Raw genomic sequence first — 20,617 nt, 5'->3', positions numbered from 1 at the left:
TTCTAGGTTGACGCTTTATCCACAGTGCCACCACAGGTTGATACAGCCCACCAACTCTCATTAGAAACATACACCAATAGTTCTGGCTGAGTAGCTCAGTTGGTTAGTGTGTCGCCCCTACACACCAAGGTTGCAAGTTTAATCCCTAGTCAGGGCACATACAAAAAGCTACCAACAGGTACACAACTAAGTGGAACAAATCGCTCTCTCTCGCTCTCTCAAATCAATCAATAAATTTTTAAAAATACACTAACAAACTTATTTATTTATTATTTATCTGCTTGTAAAATCAGTTATATTCTTCAAGTTTGTTAGACAATTACCTAACAAGCAACAGATTTGTTGCCCATAACTAGAGTCATTTGCTTTCTCATTTCCTATGAGGTCTGCATAAAAAAATAACACTCAGACCATGACTTATGCAGTGACTGCTAAATACACGTTACTCTTCTACTTGGAGGCCCAAGTTCTAAATCTGATATACTAGAGAGGGTTGGGATATTAAAATATTACAGTACATCTCTGTAATACAACATCTTTATTAAATATTTGTATCTTATGTGCTTTCAATATATTTTCATCAAAACCTTGGAACTGCACACCTAGCTTATTCAGCTTGTGGAAGATGCTCGCTGTGTTACTGACTTTGCAAAGTCAATCTTCACTGTCCAACCAATTTTTCAAATCAGATGTGCTTTCTTAAGGAATAGACTGATTTATTTTTTCAATTCAAATGATGTGTAAATAGTACATTTCCCTATGACAACCTTCTCACTTTTGAATTGTACCACCACAGAGAAGGCAAAAGAGGGATAGAGGCTTGGGGGTTGGGGAGGAGGGGGAGAACTAAAAGAAAAAGATGATTAATATAAAAAAAGAAAAAGAAAATAAAGTAATATTGGATTATAATTTTGTTGGTTTGTTAAGTGAGACGCAAGGAGGCAGAGACAGACTCCTGCATGTGCCCAACCAGGATCCACCAGGCAAGCCCACTACCAGACGATGCTCTGCCCCTCTGGGCCACTGCTCTATTGCTCAGCAACCAAACTATTTTTACATCTGACATGAGGCCCTGGAGCCATCCTCAGAGCCTGGGACCAACTTTGATTGAACCATTCGAGCCATGGCTGAAGGAAGGGGAAGAGAGAGACAGAGAAAGATGGGGGGAGGGGGAAAAGATGGCCGTTTCTCCTGTGTGCCCTGACTGGGAATCAAACCCGGGACTTCCACAGGCTGGACTGATGCTCTACAGCTGACCCAACCAGCCAGGGCCTGGATTATAATTTTAAAAAGAAAGAAAAGATGATTGAGCATTGTTATAAGCCTGCTGCTTGGCTGAAAGACAGTACTCCTGAATACTTTCTGATCTTACTGATTCTCTCAGTATTTCTTACCAACATCTTCCTTGTTTTGTTGTCAAATGACTCTGTCAGGGAATGGCAAAGGCAAGATTGTTAACAGAAAAATATTTTGAGTGGTCTTGTTCATTAGCCTCCATAGGTTTTTACACCCTGAGACAATGCACCTTACTTATTAAGACTCAGGATGATAAAAGGAATGCTGTTTGCAAAACAGAAGAAGGAATTATGAAAGGCCGCTGCCTTCACCACAGGCAAGTTCTCAAGCAGACTGGTTTTGTGAAAGTGTATATGCTGAAGTTGAGAGCTTAGAAACCAGTGCCTTTAAAACCGTGGTGTTCAAACTCTTTGGTCTCAGGATCCCTTTACACTTAAGAATTACTGAGGCCCTCAGGAGCTTTTGTTTTAGGTAGGTTATCTCTATCACTATTTACCATGTTAGATATTAAAACTAGGACGTTTAAAAATATTTATTTATCAATTCAATCTAAAACAACAAATCTATTACATATACATGACATATTTTTTATGAAAAATAAGTATTTTTTCTAGAACCCCCCCAAGTAAGCAAAGTGACAGTCTTTTACCTTTCTGCAAATCTCATTAATGTCGAGCTTCATATAGCACAGCTGAATTATCCTGTTTCCACATTAATTATGTTATGCTATATTTTAAAGTATATGAAGAGAATTTAGCCTCACAAAAACGTAGCTGGAAAAGGGAAGATCACGTTAATAGCTTTTTCTGATAAATGTGGATATACTTTTTTGATACTTCACCAAAACTCATAAAGTGGTAGTTTCTTAAAGGTTAGCAGCAATGTGGGTACTGAAATCATATCCCTGAACTTTTGGTGTTTGGTTACATTAAAATCCATTGGTCCCTCTAACACTGAGAGTGGATCTTTTGCCTCGGCATAGTTTTGTAACATCAAGTATCAGTCACTTAGGATGTACTGGTTACTGAATGATGCAGACCTTCCAATGTTAACGCATTTCATTCTATGATATTTTACAAAGCACATTGATTAACGTCACCGTCAATCACATCAGAAACGTTATTAAGTATTGGGAAGCTAGCAAGCACATCTGCAATGGCAGATTCAGGTTTTCTGAATGTCTGTTTTTCACTTGAAATCTCTAATTTTATCATGGGCAATAAACAATGTCCATTGTTCTCCTTGAAGTGGCAGACTCACCTTGTCTGCTGTATACAGTACTCACTCAGGTCTAAATAACCACAGTTCGTCAGTCATTCTTTCAAATAAAAATGGTGTTTCATGAAAAAGCTGCTGGTTCAGCTTGCAACTCATCCAACTGCTCTCCAGCGCTTTTTCTCCAGACAGCCATGGTATTTCCGTCTGCAGCACACAAATGCTCTCTGCAACTTCCATTTCATCACACAGATTTTAAAACACAGACTTAAAAGTCAGGGTGTAATACAATTAATAAGTTTGATTGCTTTGTCAATGGTATTCTTAGGTGAAACTTTTTTTTTCACTGTCTGAGGTGGCAGAGATACAACCTCTTAAGACAGTTTGGTACTACCTCCACTGTGTTCTGTGCCTGGTGCTCGGGAAGTGCAGTGTAGACCTCAATGAGGCTGCACCAGAAGTCTTTCCATGAAGCCCAAGGCTGCCCCAGCTCTGCCCCCACACCCGTGCTCCCTTGTGCCGCACTGTCTCACCTCATCACCAGTGGTTCTGGCTCTTCCTCCCAATGTGCAGGAGCCTCTAGAGAAGGAGGGCGAGGGCTGTCTGGGTCATGCCTCAAGGTGACTAAAGTATTCTGTATAGTAATAAATACAACTCACTTCCTTTTTTTGGAAATGTACTTCCCATTTTATTTCCTGTAAAATTACAAACTTTTAATATGTTACAAAAACACAGTCCCTAATTTACCAGGACCTATCTGGTGAATCCCAGTGTTGATCATCCCTCCCTTCCCACCTACCTTACATGTGTACTCACCCAGAGTGAACTGGTTAACTTGACTCTGTAATCTGAAACCAATACAGACAGTCCCTAACTTACTAGTACTTGATTTTCCACACCAACCACAAATCCTAGTAAAAGCCCCCATGCACCAACCACAAATCCTAGTAAAAGCCCCCATGCACCAGAACTCCTATGACTGAAAAGTGTGTTGTGGTTAGGGAAAGTTCTTTGGGGAAATATTCTGCTCATAAAAATTAGGGGATATTTTATAGCTTCATATTCGTTTTGAAATATAGTATCCCCTAATTTTTGTGAGTGGTATAGAACAATGTGAGTCTCACTGAGGGCCTCACTGAGACCCAAGGGCAGAGTTTGGCATCAGGCTGGTTAGAAGACAAGAATCAGTAATCAAATCCTGGATCCTCAATTCTCGAAACATAGGTACAATGGCTATCCTTATTTTAAACACGAGAAAACTCAGGCTTAGAAAGAAATGTGCCTGAGGGAGCACAGCTGGGAAGGCCCAGGCCTTGTGACAAACCATTCTAGACCAGGCGGGTGACAAACTTCCTGTAGAGAGCCAGATAGTAGTATCAACTTTTAAACTTTGCAGGCCATCCGGTCTCTGTTGCAACTGTGCAACCCTGCTGAAATAGCTGGAAAGCTTCAATAGACAATATGTAAATGAATTAGTGTGGCTATGCTCCAGTAAAACTCTATTTATGGACACTAAAATTTGAATGTCAGATAATTTTTGTGAGTCATAAAACAGTATCCTCCTTTTTTTTCACCATTTAAAAATGGTTTTTACATTCTTAGCTCAGGGACTGGACGTAAACAGGAAGTGGGCCCCAACAGTCTGCAGACCACAGTCTCCCCACCCCTTCTCCAGACCACCACCAGTGCTGCAACAGGGTGTGAGGACAAGTAGAGACCCTTGTCAAGAATGTAGAAAAAAATTTTTTTAAAAGATGTCAACGGCAAACTTGGCCAATTACAATGGTATCTCTACCCAGGAAGAGAAAAAGGGAGAAGCTGCCACCACGACCTGGACCGACACGGCCAGTCACTGCCCGGACCCCACTCGAGGCAGCCCTTGGAGTGTCAAGGTGGAAGGGTGGTCCTAAGGGCCTCACTGGTTCCACTCTTGCCTCCACACTGGGATCAGAGTGAGCTTTTAAAATTAAGTCAAATTATATCTTTTGCTTTTAAACCCACATTCGATATATTGACACAAATCCAAAGTCCTTACTGTTTTCTTTTTCTAAAAAAAGAAGACTATCAAAAATAAATCCTTTTAAGTTGGTGCATCTCTAAAGCTGTCCAAGATCTGCTTTTCTCCACCTTAGCCCCCAATTCCCTCTCACACTGCCCCCTTGCTATTTCCCCCATAGACCATGGCAGGGGGTTGCATTACTGTGCTCCATGCTGTCTCCCCAGCCACCTCCTGCATCCATCCAGGTCCTTGTTCAGACATCCATCACCTTATCAGAGATGCCGTTCCTGACCATGGCTCATACACACTCTATAAACCCTTCTTTCTACTTTATTTCTTTACGGTACTTATCTCCATCTCTGACATATTTATTTATTAGAATAAATGGTTCTTGAGGACAGGGGCTCTGTTTCGTTCGCTGCCATATCTCCAGCACCTCAGTCTTAGATACTTAGCAGTTACTCAAAAAATGTTTGTTGAAATTAATGCATAAATGACTGGGGAGCCATAAAACCTATTTGTAATTGATTATTTAAAATATAACCTGTTTGTAGGTTGAAGACAATTTATGAGATGTCTTCTATCAAAAATGAAGATGCTAGGTGATGAACACACAGTACAATATACAGATGATGTGCTATAGAATTATACACCTGAAACCTACATAAATTCATTAACTAATGTCACCCCAAGAAATTCAAGAAAAAAGAAAGAAATGAAAACGCTGCTGTATTTGCATGGATCCTTCATGTATATAATTTATTTAAAAATATCTGTAGCCCTGGCTGGTTGGCTCAGCGGTAGAGTGTTGGCCTGGTGTGTGGACGTCCCAGGTTCAATTCCTAGTCAGGGCACACAGGAAAAGCAACCTTCTCCACCCCTCCCTTTCCCTGTCTTCCTCTCCCGCAGCCATGGCTCATTAAAGCAAGTTGGCCCCAGGTGCTGAGGATGACTCCATGGCCTCACCTCAGGTGCTAAAATATCTCAGTTGCCAAGCAATGGAGCAGTGGCCAGTAGGGGGCTTACTGGGTGGATCCCAGTTGGGGCACATGCGGGAGAGTCTGTCTGCCTCCCTGCCTCTCACTTTACACACACATACACACACACACGTGCACGTGCATACTGAATGCATATCCATGTGTAAAGTATTGAACTATGTGTTGTGAAGCACAGAATTTCTGTTCTCAAAGAACTTCTACACTAAAAGGGAGTTAAGACATACTTACATGCAACCTCAAGAAAAAATGGACAATGAGAAGGTATCTAAGACAGGGAAAGACAAAGAGCTAAGAAAGTCTAGCTTCCTGCTGAGGGCTCGGTCTTCACTCTTTCATTTGACCCTCTGTGTGGTATCCTCACTTAACAGATGATGGAGCAGGCCCAGAGCAGGGCAGTGAATTAACTGTCCAGGGTAGTCTCCTAGCTTCAATTTCTGGTTTCTTTCCACCATAGCCTCTTCCTTTTGACATCTTTTTGCCTAATAAAATCAGATGGTTGCCTCGATTACACTTCCCTTGTCAGTAAAGGCAAAAGTTGAGGAGGCCTTGCTACTCTCAAGCTAAGAAAATCACTAAAAATGCATAACTATTCCAAACACGCCAACAGAACCAACCAGTTCACAAAGGTATTAATTCAAACACAAATATTTTGCCTGTTGCTTTGTCTGGTTCATCTGCTTACCCAAAATGTCTGTGTCCCTTTCTTAGCCATTCATGGGCTCTAGCTTTCTAAACATTTTATACTCCTTCAAACACACCACCAAACCATACTGGTTAAAACAGTATGGATGGTTGCCTGACCTGTGGTGGCGCAGTGGATAAAGCGTCGACCTGGAAATGCTGAGGTCACAGTTCGAAACCCTGGGCTTGCCTGGTCAAGGCACATATGGGAGTTGATGCTTCCTGCTCCTCCCCCCTGTCTCTCTCTCTCCTCTTTCTCTCTCTCTCTCTCCTCTTTAAAATGAATAAATAAAATAAAAATTAAAAAAAAAAACAGTATGGATGGTGATGGTTCTACAACTCTGTGACTGTACTAAAAGCCACTGAATTGTGCACTTTAAAAAGTGAGTTCTGGCCTGACCTGTGGTGGCGCAGTGGATAAAGCGTCGACCTGGAAATGCTGAGGTCACCGGTTCGAAACCCTGGGCTTGCCTGGTCAAGGCACATATGGGAGTTGATGCTTCCAGCTCCTCCCCCCTTCTCTCTCTCTGTCTCTCTTCTCTCTCTCTCTCCCTCTGTCTCTCCCTCTCCTCTCTAAAATGAATAAATAAAAAAATGCTGTTATGTTTTTTAAAGGTTATTTCCAAATGTTTGCTATTAAAATATTAGTAATAGTAATATTCAATTCATTATTAATTGCATTATTATAATGGCTATTATCATTAATAAAGAGTAGTGCTGGACTTCACTCGTTGGTTTTATATTTTTTAACTTTTAGTCAATTTTAGCAAGAGAGGAAGTGAGAGAGAGACAGGGACATTGATTTGTTTTGTATGTGCCCTGACCAGGGATTGAACTGGCAACCTCTGTGCTCTGGGACAATGCTCTAACCAAACAAGCTATCCAGCCAGGGTTCATCCATCCTTTTTTTTTTTTTTTTTTTGACAGAGACAGAAAGAGAATCAGAGAGAGGGACAGGTAGGGACAGATAGACAGAAAGGGAGAGAGATGAGAAGCATCAATTCTTCGTTGCAGCATCTTAGTTGTTCATTGATTGCTTTCCCATATGTGCCTTGACCAGGGAGCTACAGCAGAATGAGTGACCCCTTGCTCGAGCCAGGACTTTGGGCCCAAGCCAGTGACCACGGGGTCATGTCTATGATCTACGGTCAAGCCAGTGACCCTGCACTCAAGCTGGTGACCCCATGCTCAAGCCAGATGAGCCTGTGCTCAAGCCAGTGACCTCGGGTTTCGAACGTCCTAGTCCAATGCTTTATCCACTGCGCCACTGCCTGGTCAGGTCAAAGTTTTTACTTTTGAAAAATTAAGAGAAAAATGGTGATGATGACTTGCTTACTAAAAGGGAGGGAGAAAAGGCACCTTGATTAAAGAAAAAGTATTAACAAAAGAAGTTTCAACTGACCTCTAAAATTGGCAGCAGATAGAAAACCCTATATACATATTAAAAAAAATAGTCCATTGTGAAAGAACATAATTTAAGCGAGGTCTGGGTTATGTTCAATACTATCAGAGATCTATTAATTACTGGCTTCTGAAAATATCCACCATATCTGCAAAGTAAAACCACTGAGACTTCCATCTTCAGTTTCAAAAATTGCTTTTTATTTTAAAGTACTTAAAAACTTATTGGGATTTATGTAATACTGGCCTACAAGGCAACAGAAATAATGCAGTTGGCTTTTAAATTTCCATCACCTGGTGTTTCATTGTGATAATTTCATTTTTTAAACCTGGGCTTAAAATAACACTACAAGAAATGTTAACATCTTTACATCTCAAATTCTTCCCACCACAACACAAAGCAATACAAATTAAAGATCAAAGTTCTGACACGAAGTAACTGTTAGAAATAATTTCTAAAAGAAAAGATTAAAATTACAGCAAGAGGCCCTGGCCGGTTGGCTCAGTGGCAGAGCGTTGGCCTGGCGTGCAGAAGTCCCGGGTTCGATTCCCGGCCAGGGCACACAGGAGAGGCCCATCTGCTTCTCCACCCCCCCCCCTCCTTCCTCTCTGTCTCTCTCTTCCCCTCCCGCAGCCGAGGCTCCACTGGAACAAAGATGGCCCCGGGCGCTGGGGATGGCTCCTTGGCCTCTGCCCCAGGCGCTAGAGTGGCTCTGGTCGCGGCACAGCGACGCCCCGGAGGGGCAGAGCATCGCCCCCTGGTGGGCAGAGCATCGCCCCTGGTGGGCGTGCCGGGTGGATCCCGGTCCGGCGCATGCGGGAGTCTGTCTGACTGTCTCTCCCTGTTTCCGGCTTTGGAAAGATACAACAACAAAAAAAAAATTACAGCAAGACCTTTGGATGCTACAGAGATTTAAAACTCCAAAGAAAACACTGCTGCTGAGACTGACTGAGGGGACAGGTTTTCAAGGGGAAAAGGGACCAAAAGGTAAAAAGGACAACGACTTTACCTCTCCCCTTCTTTCTCAAACTTCTGACTAGCAAAGAGCATCTTTTTATGAAACAGTCGGCAATGCTCAGTAATTTTAAAAGATGACTGTATGTTCAAATACCAAAAGAACATTAATCTCCTTGGCAGTGTTGAAATGATACTCAAATGTTACTAGAAGGCAAATTGCCTGAAAAATCTTTAGTTTGTCTTATCAATCAGATAGAACATTAAGAACATCACCCTTCTAAGATCAGTTACCAGAACTGTTCATTAAGGGATGTTGTGAATGTCTTCACCAAAGAACTTTCACAGAAGGGGCAGTCCTCTCAGTGAGATGGTTTTGGCAGTACGGAGAGGAAAAGGGTACCTGATCCCTTTCCCACTGGCCCTCAGGAACTCCCTCTTCCAGAGCCTTCTCCTCACAATACCCAAAATGGGAAGCAAACCCTATATAGAAAAGACCTGATTCCCAGCTCTCCATGTGTGGGCCAAGACAGTTAAGCAAGAGGGACCCCACTGTCTCTGGGTCCTAACACCACTTCACTCCATAAATGAAACCTTGCACACTGCCCTAGTACTGGCAGATGCATCATCATTAGCAAAATCCACATTTTTACCCAAATCCAATCACTTCTCACCATTTTCACTGCTACTCCCCTAGATCAAGCCCCACATTCTTTCACCTGCCAAGTCTTGCCAGCTCTGCTGTTGTCCCTGCAATCCATCTTTACCTAGTAGTCACTGGTGTTTTTAAAACACATCAGATCTGCTCTGGCTGGATAGCTCAGTTGGTTACAGCCCTGGCCAGCAAACTGCGGCTCATGAGCCACATGCAGCTCTTTGGCCCCTTGAATGTGGCTCTTCCACAAAATACCACGTGCGGGCACTACCTCGATAAGGAATGTACCTACCTATATAGTTTAAGTTTAAGAAATTTCAATTGTTGTACTGTTGATATTTGGCTCTGTTGACTAATGAGTTTGCCCTAAGCACAGAGGTTGCCATTTTGATCCCCAGTCAGGGCACATACAAGAACAGATGGATGTTCCTGTCTCTCTTTCTCTCCCCCTTCCTCTCTCACTAAAGTCAATAAATAAAAATATAAATAAAACACATAAGCAGTCCTGCAGCTCTGGCCAGGTAGGTAGTTGATTAGAACATCATTTCAATATGCAAAGGTTGTGGGTTCAATCCCCAGACTGGGCACATACAAGAATGTATGAAGAACCAATGAATGTATGAATAAAGTGGAGCAAAAAAAATCGACGTTTCTCTCTCTCTCTTCCTCTTTCTTCATCTCTCTCTAAAATCAGTAAAAAACACACAGACACATCAGATCATATCTTCCTTCTGCTTTAAAACCTTCCGAATCCTTAGCTGTCCCACTTGGAATAAAATCCAAACTCCTTCCCAGAGGCACACAGGCCCTGCCTCCTTCAAACCTCATCTACCCCCTCCCATCTTGGACTATCTCGGACTAAATGCTAGCCTTCCTTTTCTGTTCCATAGACAAGCCGAGCTCACTGCCATCTCAGAGCCTGTGCATTTGCTGTCCCCTCTGTCCAAAACACTCTTCCCTCCCACTTCCAAGGCCAGGTCTTTGTCACAATTCAGGTCTCAACTCATGTCACCTTCTCATATCCTATTCAAAGGACCACCCTTGCTGTATTCTGGACTCTGTTTTTCTTTTACTCTCTGAAATTCTTATTTCCAGACTTTGTTGTTTGTCCCCCTCTCACTGCCACCTCTCGTCCACTGGCTCCAAGCGAGCAGCAGAAACCCTGTCATATGCTTCTGTATCCCCAGTGCCCGGCACAGTCACAGAAGTCAAAGAATGGTTGACAAATGGTTAGAATCCAGTTATTTTTTAATCATTAATGTATTTTTTCTCAATAAATAGATATTAAAAGTAAGCTACTATGTTGTAGGCAAATATGTTTTTCTTTTAATGGAGTCCTAAATTAAAAAATAAAGTATTTGCAATTCCTATCATAAACAAAGGGCTGATTTCTTAATTTTTAAAAAAATCATTGACCAAAATGAGCAAAAGATAAAATAGCTCACCAAAAAGATAAAGGATTCTTAAATATATGTTAAGGTAATTTTTTTTCTTAGAGAGAAAGACAGACAGACAGAGACAGGAAGGGAGAGAGATGAGAAGCATCAATTCATAGTTGCAGCATCTTAGTTGTTCACTGATTGCTTTCTCATATGTGCCTTGACCAGCGGGCAGGGTGGGGGCTCCAGCCAAGCCAGTGACCCCTTACTCAAGCCAGCAACCTTGGGCTCAAGCCAGTGACCTTGTCCTTCAAGCCAGTGATCTTTGGGCTGAAGCCAGCGATTATGGGGTCATGTCTATGATCCTTCACTCAAACCGGCAACCTTGGGGTTTGGAACCTGAGCCCTCAGTGTCCCAGGCTGATGCTCTCTCTATTCACCGCACCACCGCCTGGTCAGGAAAGACAAGCAATTTTTATTCAAAATAAAGCAAAAACAAATTAAAGCTACTAGATAGCCTTTTTCACCTTTCAGCATGACCAAGAGTAAAGGTGCAGTGGGGAAGGGAGTGGAAGAAAGAGAATAAAAAGGGATAAATATACAGTGACGGAAAATGATTTGACTTTGGGTGATGCGTACACAACATAATTAATAGTTCATATGCTATAGAAATGTTTACCTGTCTTATGTACTCTTACTGATCAATGTCACCCCCGCCTGACCTATGGTGGTGCAGTGGATAAAGTGTCAACCTGGAAACGCTGAGGTTGCCAGTTCAAAACCCTGGGCTTGCCTGGTCAAGGCACATATGGGAGTTGATGCTTTCTGCTCCTCCCCCCTTCTCTCTCTCTCTCTCTCTCTCTCCCCTCTCTATAATGAATAAATAAAATCTTAAAAAAAAAAATGTCACCCCATTAAATTTAATTTTCTAAATTAAAAAAAAAATTAAAGGTGCAATTAGCCTGACCTGTGGTGGCGCAGTGGATAAAGCAACGACCTGGAACACTGAGGTCACCGGTTTGAAATCGTGAGCTTCCCCGGTCAAGGCACATATGAGAGTTGATGCTTCCGGCTCCTCCCCCCTTCTCTCTCTCTCTCTCTCTCCCTCTCTCTAAAATGAATAAATAAAAAAATAAAGGTGCAATTAACACTTTGTAGATTATGAAGAAACATGCTCCCTCACACACTGCTGGTGAGAGTGTAAACTGATGCAATCTTTTTGGAGAGCAATTTGAAATTATCTGTAAAAATTAAAAGTATACATGCTCTGACTTTAATTCAGGAATTTAGCCTATGGATATAGTTTCTTTTTTTTTTTTTTTTTTGTATTTTTCTGAAGCTGGAAACGGGGAGAGACAGTCAGACTCCCGCATGCGCCCCACCGGGATCCACCCGGCACGCCCACCAGGAGCAGCGCTCTGCCTACCAGGGGGCGATGCTCTGCCCCTCTGGGGCGTCGCTCTGTTGGGACCAGAGCCACTCTAGCACCTGGGGCAGAGGCCAAGGAGCCATCCCCAGCGCCCGGGCCATCTTTGCTCCAATGGAGCCTTGGCTGCGGGAGGGGAAGAGAGAGACAGAGAGGAAGGAGAGGGGGAGGGGTGGAGAAGCAGATGGGCGCTTCTCCTGTGTGCCCTGGCCGGGAGTCGAACCCGGGTCCCCCGCATGCCAGGCCAACGCTCTACCACTGAGCAAACTGGCCAGGGCCGGATATAGTTTCATAAAAGCAAAATAATGCATAGCCACAAAGATATTTACTACAGCATATCCTACAAATAAGAAACAATATAAATGTCCAGAAATTATTCCATACAAAGAAATATTACACAACTGCATAAAAGAATCAGGCAACTCTTTACTCATATGGAACAATCTCTGTGACATGTTGGTTAGTTAATAAAGCAAGTTTCAGGACAGCTTTTTAAAAAACATATGTAATATCCTTATATAAAATGTCTTTGAAATGACAGAAAATACTTTAACTTTGGTTATATCTAGGAAAATAACTGAATGGTTGGATAATGGAGAAAGGCTTGCTTTTGTAGCTTTTGGACTCTGAATATCATTTATATGATTATTAACCATCTAAAACAAATCAATTTAAAGGATCATATCCAGGCCCTGGCCAGGTGGCTCAGTTGGTTAGAGCATTGTCCTGCTACATCAAGGATGTGGTGATCCTCCACCAGGGCACATACAAAAATCAACCACTGAGTGGCATAAATGAGTGGAACAACAAATCAATGTCTCTCTCTCTCCCCCTTCCTCTCTCTCTAAAATCAATAAATTAAAAAAATAAATAAAGATCGTATCCATACACAAAAGGTTTTCAAATTATTGATTTGGAAAACCTCTCAAGATTAACTTTAAATTTCAGATTGTGTGCCATTCCAAAACTTCAGAAGTCAAAAAAATATCTTATTATCTTTATTCTTTTTGCACAATAGGTACTTCATAAATAATTGTTCCTTGATTTAATAGGGCACATGATTGTACAGGTTGCGAACACTACAGTTTATTTTTTATTTTTACTTTTTTTGGAGGAGAGGGAGATGAGAAGCATTAACTCGCAGTTGCGGCACTTTAGTTATTCATTGATTGCTTTTCATATCTTTTCCTCAACTAAGAGTTTTGCCACCTGAAGACCACAGCCTTACCCCACGCAGCTCTTCAATCTCTGCAAGAGAAGATATATTCCTGGAAGGTTATATTCTGAAATGTAATATAAACAGCAGATATTTATTGTGCAGGAATAATCATTTTTTTCTAGAAGATGCTATCATAATAAATAGTATAAGAGAATTTAGCTGCCTTCTAGGGCTTTTCAGCTCATCTAGTTTAGGAGCTAGGACATGTTTATATAAAAAAATAATGACCATTCAAGGAAGGATATTATAGATGCCAAATAAGTAGCACAAGTAAGCAATCCCTCAAGAAATTCAGGAGGAAAATCACATTTACTAGGGTAATCAGAAAAGGCTTCAAAAGAGAAATAGAATCTGAGTTGGGTTTGATGTATGATCCACTTTCAATAGGCAAGGGAATGCACAGTAAGGGACAGTCGGATGGCTTGGGAACAAGCGAGCAGGCCAGTCTGGACAAATGGAGCCTGCACATGGTGGAAGTGCTCCTAGCTCCTGGAAATCTATTTAATCAGTCCCTGAGCCTGTATCCTTCCAATGCCCTGGATTAATTTTAATTCATCCTAATATCTCCCAGAATTGTCATTTCTTCTCTATTTTCACCACCTCAAAGCAATCCAAGCTCTCTTTCCCTCCCTCTGGATAGATCTCTAAACTCAATCTCCTGTTTCCAGTCTTCCCCATCTCAAATTCACAGTGCACAGCTCATGACATTACATTACATGCACAACCCTTTCACCCCAAACCCACCAATGGGTAAACACTGCTTGTAAATAAAAATTATTCTCTCTCTCATTCCAGGCCTTCTAACATTTGCTTTCTATCCATCTCTCACTCCACCACTGAACTCCTACCCACTTAACATAACATACATATTTCAAGCCTATGCCCATGCCTGGAAAATACTCATTTTTTCCCCCAGGTGGAGCACACATGGTTGTGCAAGTTGCAAACACTACAGTTTTCACTTATTGTTAGTTTTTTTGAGGGGGGGTGGCAGATGAGAAGCATCAACTTGTAGTTGCGACATATTAGTTGTTCATTGATTGCTTCCCATATGTGCCTTGACTGAGGAGCTCCAGCTGAGTCAGTGACTCCTTGCTCAAACCAGCCACCTTAGGCTCAAGCCAACGACCATGGGATCATGTCTAAGGTCCCATGCTCAAGCTGGTGACTCCGTGCTCAGGGCTGGTGAGCCTGCTGGTGACCTTGGGATTTCGAGCCTGGGACCTCAGCATCCCAGGTCAATGTTCTATCCTCCATTGCGCCACCACTGGTCAAGTGTAAACAGTACAGTTTACATAAATGGTACCCTCTGCCAGTGTTGGGTAGTGTACAACCTCTGCAACCTTCCAGAGATGGCTTGTTTCCATCTACCCACACTTTGAAGACCTTCTCAGAAGAATTCAATTGTTGATCAGTTGTACCTCCCATTCCTACATCACCAACTTGACACCATTTTAAAAAATACAGTATTTAGAATACCAACAGTGCCTTGAACACAAGTTACTCACAAGATGCCTGCAAATTACAATGGGCTAAGCCAAGAATGGCAAATTGTGACATAAAGAGACTTGAAGGCCAAGAAAGAAGTTTTGACTTTATTTGGTAGATGCCAAATATGATCAATGATCAGAATGATGTTTTAGAAAGACTAATTTCAGCAACCATAAGCAAGCAGGGGTTGAGAGAGTATGGTATATTTGAAGTGCCAGCTTAGGGACCCTCTCCATTGGGGAAGGCTGGTGGGTGGCTCCCTCTGTAATGTGCAGCCTCCTCAGTCATTCAGTCATCCTTCAGTTTATCTGTTTGGGATTACAGATACTGATTTTCATATACCTACCATCAGAGTTAAGCTTAAAACTGGGCCATTAAGCCAAGAAAAAGATGCTATTGCCTGAAATATCTGCGTATCTAGGAAACAGTTCTAACTTGAGTAATTATATATAAACATAAAATACATATACACAAATTAAGCATTACTCTTTTCTTCTTCCTTTACTTCTTTTGCAGTCTTCCTCTTTTCCATCTGTTTCTTCCTTTTTTGCTCCCCTTCTCCCTCAAATTATTATTCTTGTCTCCCATTTCTTTCCTAATGCTTTACATGAACGATCTCCACACTGCCCTCCCCATCTCCCCAAAGTCTCCCAATCCCCCCAAATTATTATTCAGCTTATTTGACTGGTTTTGCTTATATACAGGTTTAGCCAACTCCCCTAAATATTTGTACTAATAACTCAATTCTCCTGCTTCCTTTGCTAATGTAGCTTAAACCTTCATTAACCTTAGAATTCTACAATTACTAGTGAATTACTTCAAGGGCACTTTTTATGGCCCTCTGAAAGAATTAAGGGCACTTATTTATTTAGGTGTATGAATTAATTTCATTGTACTGTTGTAGTACCAAATAAGTAACTCTTATCAGTAAATTGAAAATTCAAAACCTAATACATTAAACAAAATTAGTTTCCTAATGAATTTCCTTCCAAAGCATGTCTTGGATTTCACGCCAAGATGGCATATCAATAATGGACTCCATTGGGGGCAGGGGGGCAAGGGGAATGTTGAGGGAACACAGGGGTGGGGGGGATGTATTCAGTGGGACACCTGAATCTATGTAAACACAATAAATTAAAATCAAAGTATACAATTCAAAAATAATAATAATAATGGACTCCATGGTACTAGACAATTTCATTTCTTAGATTTATATAATAATCTTTACTTTCCAAAGGAAGAATATTACGTGGAAGACACCCACTGCAATATCAAGGCAAATAACACCATTAAAAACATGCAAGTGCCTATCAGGAAAAGATTATCTGGCGCAGCCTAATTTAAAAAAATGAATGAAGGAGAATCTTAAAACAGTATCAAAGGTAAGACAAAAAAAAAATGCAATTTGTATTTGTGCCCAGTCTATCTCCCTTGAAAGTCCAACTTTACTCAGGTGAGAATGATCTAAGGAAAGATTTAAATATTTTCCTTTCATCCTAGTAAAGTGAAAAAAAATATTATCTACTCAAATACGGTTTCTGGATTGAGGGCAGTTTAGATTCTTCTCCTCTCCCAAGGTAATGGTGTTATCCCTCCCCATACTGCAGATCCCTGTTAATGACACAGTGTAAATCTTTGGTACCAACCGGTGGGCAGGTGCTTTGCTAATTCCATATTTTGTAGGAAAAAGGAGAGAAAAAGAGCACAAACATCCATTACTTAGAGCCTACTGTTAAATTAATCTCCTTTATGATACAAACAATTTCATTACAGTACATATTATGCACTGTGTATAGAATGTGTGGGCAGTGCATAGCAGACCACATTCACAATAACCAGACTTCATCTTTTCAAACACCACCAAAATTGGCAAATAATTCAAACTGCTCTTAGTTCAATTTTAAACAGTTGAATACTACCAATGAAACTAGAGAAATCTAATTAACCGGTCGCTAATTGCTCAAAAGTAAACTACAAGGACGGGAGGTTTGTCTATGTCCGCCCCTCCCCATGCCCGGAGATTCGTCCCAGAGAGGGGTGTCTAGTTTATGGACCAGAGCCGGCTTGTGCCAGGAAAATAAGGGTCGGGAGTGAGGACCAGCGGGTCCCTAGCTGGCTGCGCCTGAAGCTTCGCTGGGCCCAGAATCGAGACCGACTCGGTCGCCCAGAGGCAGACAGGACATAGACAGGACCGACGGACTGGACGGACAGACGTGACAGGACGGACGCAACGGGCAAAGAAGCAGTGCGTCCTACCCGGAGGGCTCCCTCCCAGGGACGGCGGAGTACCTGCTCCGGTCATCCAGGCTGCGATTGTCGGCTGCTGCGGCGCGCCAGTCGGGCAGTGTGCTAGCGCACAACACCACCATGGACACGATCACGAACACTACCGACACGCTAGCCAGGATCTGCGCGGCCAGAGACGACGTGGGCTCCTCGAAGGTCCGCCGCATGCGCTCCAGCCAGCGCCGGGAGGGGGCTGCCTCCGCCCCGCCGGGTCGTGCCTCGTCGCGGCCCAGCGCGCCCGGCTCGTCGGCGGAGTAGAAGGTGTAGGTGTCGGACATGCGGTCGTCGAGGCGGCGCTGGCAGCAGTACTCGAGGTGTGCGCCCTCCAGGCCCCAGTAGATCATCTCGTTGTAGAAGGAGAGCTCGCACATCCGCGGCGCGAACCGCAGCTTGCCGTGGCCACGCACGTAGAGCAGGATGAAGCCGAAGGCCTCCGAGTGCCGGTCGAAGAAGTACTCGTTGCGCTCGCGGTCGTAGTCGTCGCACACCTCGAGCACATCGCGCTCCGAGCGGCAGCCGTGCAGCCGGCTCACGCGGCGTAGCGGGAAGTCCTTCAGCAGCTCCCGGGACATCGAGTACCGGGCGCCGCCCACGTTTAGCACCACCGAAGCCGCCCCGCTGCGCCCGAAGGTCATGGCTGGCTGCCCCGAAGACCCTAGGCCCGAGGGCGCCGCCGCCCCCCAGCCTCCGCGCGGGGTCTGTCTGACGTTGGCCGACCCGGGAGCGCGCCGTCGGGGCCCGCGGACTGTGGCCCACTCTGCCTCCCCGCTCCGCTTCTGGCGTTCGCTGGCCCGAGGATCCCTCGGCTCTAGCCTCCACGGCAGCCCAGCGTCGCTCCTAGCGACACTCCCTTCGCGCGGCAGCACCTGCAGGTGTACGGAGACTCCCCTCCGGCGCCAGCTCTGCGTCCCACTGGCGGAGACCGAGGCTGTCAGCGCCGCCGCCCCTCGCGCCCGGGGGTTGCCCCCTCCAAGGCAGGGATGTCCTCTTCAAGGCAAGGGAGCTGTCCTCCCTGAGGGGTGCGGGCGGCAAGAGGGAAATCTGGTGCGGGATGATTCCCGGTCCCCGGCGCTCCCTCCGGCCGTGGATGTGGCAACCGCCCCTCCGCCGTCCAGAGGCAAGAAGCAAAGTGAGCGGTTTTGCTGGCGGTGAGGAGCCGGCTCGGAGAGGCGGGGGCGGGGCCTCCTCAGCTCCCGGCTCCACTCGGCTCACCTCCCAGTGCGCGCCGCCTTCCTCTTCCCACCCGCGCCCGCACCTCCCGGGCTCGCTCGGGCTGGGATTCCCCGGTGCCCCGCCCTGGACCTTGGGCTCCCCGCCTCGTGACGCCGTCCTCCGCTCCCGCAGTGGCCGGGAGGGGTCCACAAGGCGGGGAGGTGAGAAGCGGGGAGCCCCCGGGTGGAGGGGGTGAGCCAAGCCCCACAGCCGGGGTGCCTGCTCCCGCGTCCCGCCCCGGGCCATCAGGATGACTTGGACAACTCCCAAGGGCCCTTTTAACAGCCCCCCAAAGGGAGGCGACAGTATGGTAAGGAGGGGTGAAGACTGGGGTGCAGGATTTGAGGGGCGGGGACAGACGGCGCTTGGAGAGCTTCTTCCATAAACTATCCAGAACCCAGCTGTGTTTCTGAGACCGCCTAAAGGGTTTCTCAGAGAAGGCACTCCAGCAACTGCTTTTCTTGAAGACTTTGCTCTTCCTCTCCCAGCGAGGAGATCACGTACCGTGTGCTCCGAAGGCGGCCTCACACCCCAGCATCCAACCTCGGTTCCACCCTCCACCGGAGGAGAGCGACCCTAGCCCCCGCTTTCTGGGGCACTATTTCTAAGAGGGCGCGGTGCCTACGTGTAGTGCGCCTGGACCTCATCGTGACTCTTCCTGTGGAGTAAGATGAAAGTGGGGAGAATTGCCTTGCCACTGGCGAGAACAGAATTGCTCGTTGCCTTCGTCTGCATCCTCCTTTTCATAAAGTCTTGATTGCCCCCCGTGCACCCCCAAGCCGGCTGCAACACGGGCCCTCGGAGCTTTAAGAACCACTTAAGACTCCGCAGAGCGAACTGCCCAGTGCTTTGCTCTGGTCAATACCCAGGCAATGGGTTCCATTTGACAGGGATTATTTTAAAGTGCTACCAACAATTCACACGACACCTGACACTAACAGCCTAGCCCGCGCAGAAGTAAAACAGGTGAGTCGTAAGGCAAACTGTGTTAAATGCAAAACAATTACTGGAAGAAAAAGTAAGGGTGGAGCTGGGTGGGATGCGTGCGGTCAACTGACCTGAGAGTAACCCAGCCGAGAAAGGTTTTGCTTTGCCCTTCACTTTCATAATTTTGTAGGATTGTCTCGTGCCCACTAGAGGTCACCAAAAAGAGTCATTTTGCTCTTGGTCTAGTATGGATTCCTAGCGAAAAACCAGAAACCTAAACATTGAAATGCTCTCTCTCACCAAGAAAAAAAAAAAAAAAAAATCACCGGATTTTTTTTTTAATTGAATTCATTGAGATGGCATTGGTTAACAAAACCATAGAGGTTTCCAGTGTACAACTCAGTACATCATCTGCATACTGCACCCTGCACTCACCACCCAAATACAGTCTCTTCCCGCAACTACTTATCCCGCATTTGCCCTCTTCCATCTCCCCCTAGCACCTTTCCCTCTGGCAATCACCATACTGTTGCCTCTATCTACATGGTCCCCCCCCACACACACAATCCCTTCACCTTTTTCATCCAGCCCCTCAACCTTCCTCCTCTCTGACAGCTGTCAGTCTGTTCTCTGTATCTATGATTCTGTTTCTAGACTGCTCACAAAAATTAGGGGATATATTCATTTTGAATTACTCCCTAATTTTTGTGAGCAGTGTATTTTGTTTGCGTGGTTTCCTTTTATTTTTTCTCTTTCTTTTTTTTCAAGTTTATGGGTAGGTAGTTTCTTAAAAAATGATAATCTAAGTTGTTTACCCCTAGACTTGGATAATTTATCTTAAAAGCACTTAATGTGATAAAGAGCTCAAAAGCAGTTGTTTATTTGCTAAGTAGCTACTACACCAAGAGAACATCCTGAAGGAAGTGAGTTTCAAGATAGAATCAAAGGAGGCGATGGTCATGAGCTGGCAGAGAGAAAGAACAGAGCATTCCAAGAAGACTCTCAAATGTGAAGGATTCAAGTCTAAAGAAAGGGAATGCATTTGCTTGGCTGAAAGGATGGGGATCCCAAATGCAGAATTTCTATTTCATCCTATAAGCAATGGGATCCCAGAAGGTTTTATGAAAGCTTGGTGAAAAGCTTTATTTCATGAAGATTCCTTTGCCTTTTGGGTTATCCTAAGGAGAAGTCCATTTCTGCAACCCAGGAACGAGAAACCCACCCCCAAGTCTTTGTAGATGAGAAAAGAAACACTGAGACCAGGGTCTCAGCAGGACTTGGAAATGGATTTGTGAGGATGGAGAAAAGTTTGCAGATGTGAGAAAAGAGCCTGACTTCACACCAACAGCCAATTCCTCAGGGAGTTGTTAAAAATACTTTCTAGAAGCATCACAGGCCACAGAACAACTATTTTGTTGATTGTTTGCTCTAACATTACTGTATTTATTTCCTGTGGTCTCTATCTAGAATCCCTTTA

The 20,617-nt window shown here is 44.3% G+C and overlaps 2 protein-coding genes across 3 annotated transcripts in view; one reads left to right on the top strand and one right to left on the bottom strand.

Moving 5' to 3' along the window:
- KCNG3 (potassium voltage-gated channel modifier subfamily G member 3) overlaps positions 1 to 18,112 on the bottom strand; it is a 31,480-nt gene extending 13,368 nt beyond the window's left edge. The window contains exon 1 of one of the 2 annotated variants that reach the window (XM_066378411.1): positions 16,972 to 18,112. In XM_066378411.1, coding sequence (XP_066234508.1) covers positions 16,972 to 17,636 — 665 coding nt within the window. In that variant the 5' untranslated portion in view covers positions 17,637 to 18,112. The remainder of the gene's footprint in view (positions 1 to 16,971) is intronic. The other variant, XM_066378412.1, reaches the window with a different exon arrangement.
- Positions 18,113 to 18,243: 131 nt separating this feature from the next.
- Positions 18,244 to 20,617, top strand: part of MTA3 (metastasis associated 1 family member 3) — a 244,599-nt gene continuing 242,225 nt past the window's right edge. Inside the window, exon 1 of the mRNA XM_066378408.1 lies at positions 18,244 to 19,179. The gene's annotated coding sequence lies outside the window, so the exon portion shown is untranslated. The remainder of the gene's footprint in view (positions 19,180 to 20,617) is intronic.

Source organism: Saccopteryx leptura, chromosome 3 (genome assembly GCF_036850995.1).
Source record: "Saccopteryx leptura isolate mSacLep1 chromosome 3, mSacLep1_pri_phased_curated, whole genome shotgun sequence".
Lineage (NCBI taxonomy): Eukaryota > Metazoa > Chordata > Mammalia > Chiroptera > Emballonuridae > Saccopteryx > Saccopteryx leptura.
Note: the sequence above shows the minus strand (reverse complement) of the source record. Positions and strands in the feature narration are given on the sequence as shown.